The following is a 2,275-nucleotide window of genomic DNA, read 5'->3' on the forward strand; positions in this document are numbered from 1 at the left end:
GTATTAGGTTGTCCATTCAATATTGTGCCTCAAGATCAATTTATGTCCCTCACTGCCGAACAGGTAAATTAATGGTATAGTTTGGGTAACATTACAATTAACAATAATTCAATTCCTAACTACTTAGTAATGATTAGTAATATATTTTTAAATCTAGTTTTACATTCATTTTTGGTACTTATTTAATAATATAAGAGTACTTTAGGTAGATACTGTTTAGCATTTATGTACTTGATTTTCTTGGTATAGTATAAAAGCTTCTTAGGTTCTATATTCATTTTGTTCAATTTTATCATAGCTATATAACTTATATAAGCAAAGTAATACAAAAAATTACATTTCTAAAAAAATATATACACTTTATTTATGAATACATTTTAACCATGTTATTAGAGGTGTGCGCTTCAGTGTAAAATCTTAAGACTTGCACTCCGCGTTTATTTAAATAAGCTTACCGATGACGAAGTACACCATGAACTGCAAAGTTGTTTAGGAGCAGAAGTTCAACATGTGGCTGACCTATTAGATTCAAATTCTGACGTGGACAAACTAGCAATAATTGTTCGACAGGTAATTGTTATATTTTTTTTATTTTATAGAAGAAAATTTTACTTTATAGTACCCCTAAAAATTAATATTTCTGATTTTAACATGCTTGACTATAAACATTAAATAATCATATATTTAGTTAAATAATCAAATATGCATTAGTTTGTCTAATATTCTGCTATTTTCGTTAATTTATTCTAACTTGTAAATTGCTTACTTTATTTTTTGACCTTATTATAGATGACAGTTCTACTTCATCATCAGACACATTTAAATAGCCAATTGGCTGAATTAACTGTGAGAGCTCAAAATCCAACTGCATGTCATGACATGTGTGAATTGATATTACAGAGGGTTCGAGGTCTCGAACAGCTCGTTGAACAGAATGCCAATGAATTAGCTCTAATGAAAGCCCAACTACTGAATAAGAAAACTTTGTGATTACTATTGGTTATTATTGATTTGTAATGCTTAGTGCTTATCTATACAATTATTCATTAAAGTAGTCATTGAACAATAAAATCATTTATAATTGACGTTAAGTCAAATGAAATTACTTATTATTCAATATTATGGTATTCTTGACTTTTCTAGTTTCCCATTGTACCTTTATGATTTAAAAACATTAATCTCCTGATTCCTTAAAAATTTATATTTTAATTTTTTTTTTATTTTACATATCATGTACCTATGTACAAGTACCTACAGCTGCTGTATGAGGTACCTATGTAATAATTTATAATATATTTATATAACTATCTATATTCATGCAAATTTCAATCAAACTTTTTCTTTTTTTTCGTATTTGTTAATTTCCCTTATGCTTAATAATATTATGATATTTCCTTATACTCTTTAAAAATAATTTAAACAATTTGTGAAGCCCCATCTTGGCGATTGCCTACAAACAGAAACTGCCAGAAATAAATACAATGTTTCTAAATTCATCCATCAGTCATATTTTGGACAAGATGAGACCATCAACAAACAAGTCCTAAAATTATTAAAAGAATTTAGTAGGTGGTAGATAGGTTATAGGCTATAGATAACAGTTATCTATAGCCTAAGTTACTATTATTGTAACAGTAATATCACAGACTATATGAAATATAGATAGCGGTTGAAGCGTTGGAAAGCGTCCTTTTTCCGTCCAGCTGGTAGTAAAGTAGAAATCCCTAATAGTGCTGCGCGCACATATTTTCACGCCCTAGAGATGTGGAATTTACCGGTAAAAAAAATTCGGTATATTTACATAAATCTACTTTTACCCGTAAATTTTACCGGGTAAATTTACTTAGCTGAGTTAGCTAAGCACATCTATACACGGTCCTTACAAAACATAAACTTTTGATTACATCTTAAAATTTATATTATAACCTCCATGCGTGACGCTTAAAATAAATAAAACCAAATCGTTTCTTTCATGAAATATTGTTATCGTAGAATATTATAGTCTAGTTGTTGCATAAATCCATGTATTAGTGGTATTACCTTTGCCGCGATCGATGAATGAAGACGCGTGACAAAAAATAGTATGTGTGGCTCGTGTGGGAAGGCAATTTCAGTCTCGGGCGAAATGCGGCCCTTAACTGAAATAGCTCACTTACCGTCCTTGCCACACAATAATATACTATTAAGCACAATTACTTTCCGCCTCCAAATGAAATCAGCATGCTTGAATTTCCACATTTGGGAATACGTCTCTACACGCTCTTATTTAGATTAT

At 29.9% G+C, this 2,275-nt stretch overlaps 1 protein-coding gene across 1 annotated transcript; it reads left to right on the plus strand.

Annotated features, from left to right (window-relative positions):
* Positions 1 to 6: 6 nt before the first annotated feature.
* On the plus strand, positions 7 to 1,329 carry LOC100574720. Its single transcript, XM_003248777.4, has 3 exons — positions 7 to 63; positions 394 to 570; positions 790 to 1,329. The coding sequence occupies exons 1-3, from the start codon at positions 43 to 45 to the stop codon at positions 988 to 990; spliced, it is 399 nt and encodes a 132-aa protein (XP_003248825.1). The 5' UTR covers positions 7 to 42; the 3' UTR covers positions 991 to 1,329.
* The last annotated feature ends 946 nt before the right edge of the window (positions 1,330 to 2,275 follow it).

This window comes from Acyrthosiphon pisum, unplaced genomic scaffold, assembly GCF_005508785.2.
Source record: "Acyrthosiphon pisum isolate AL4f unplaced genomic scaffold, pea_aphid_22Mar2018_4r6ur Scaffold_11131;HRSCAF=11744, whole genome shotgun sequence".
NCBI lineage: Eukaryota > Metazoa > Arthropoda > Insecta > Hemiptera > Aphididae > Acyrthosiphon > Acyrthosiphon pisum.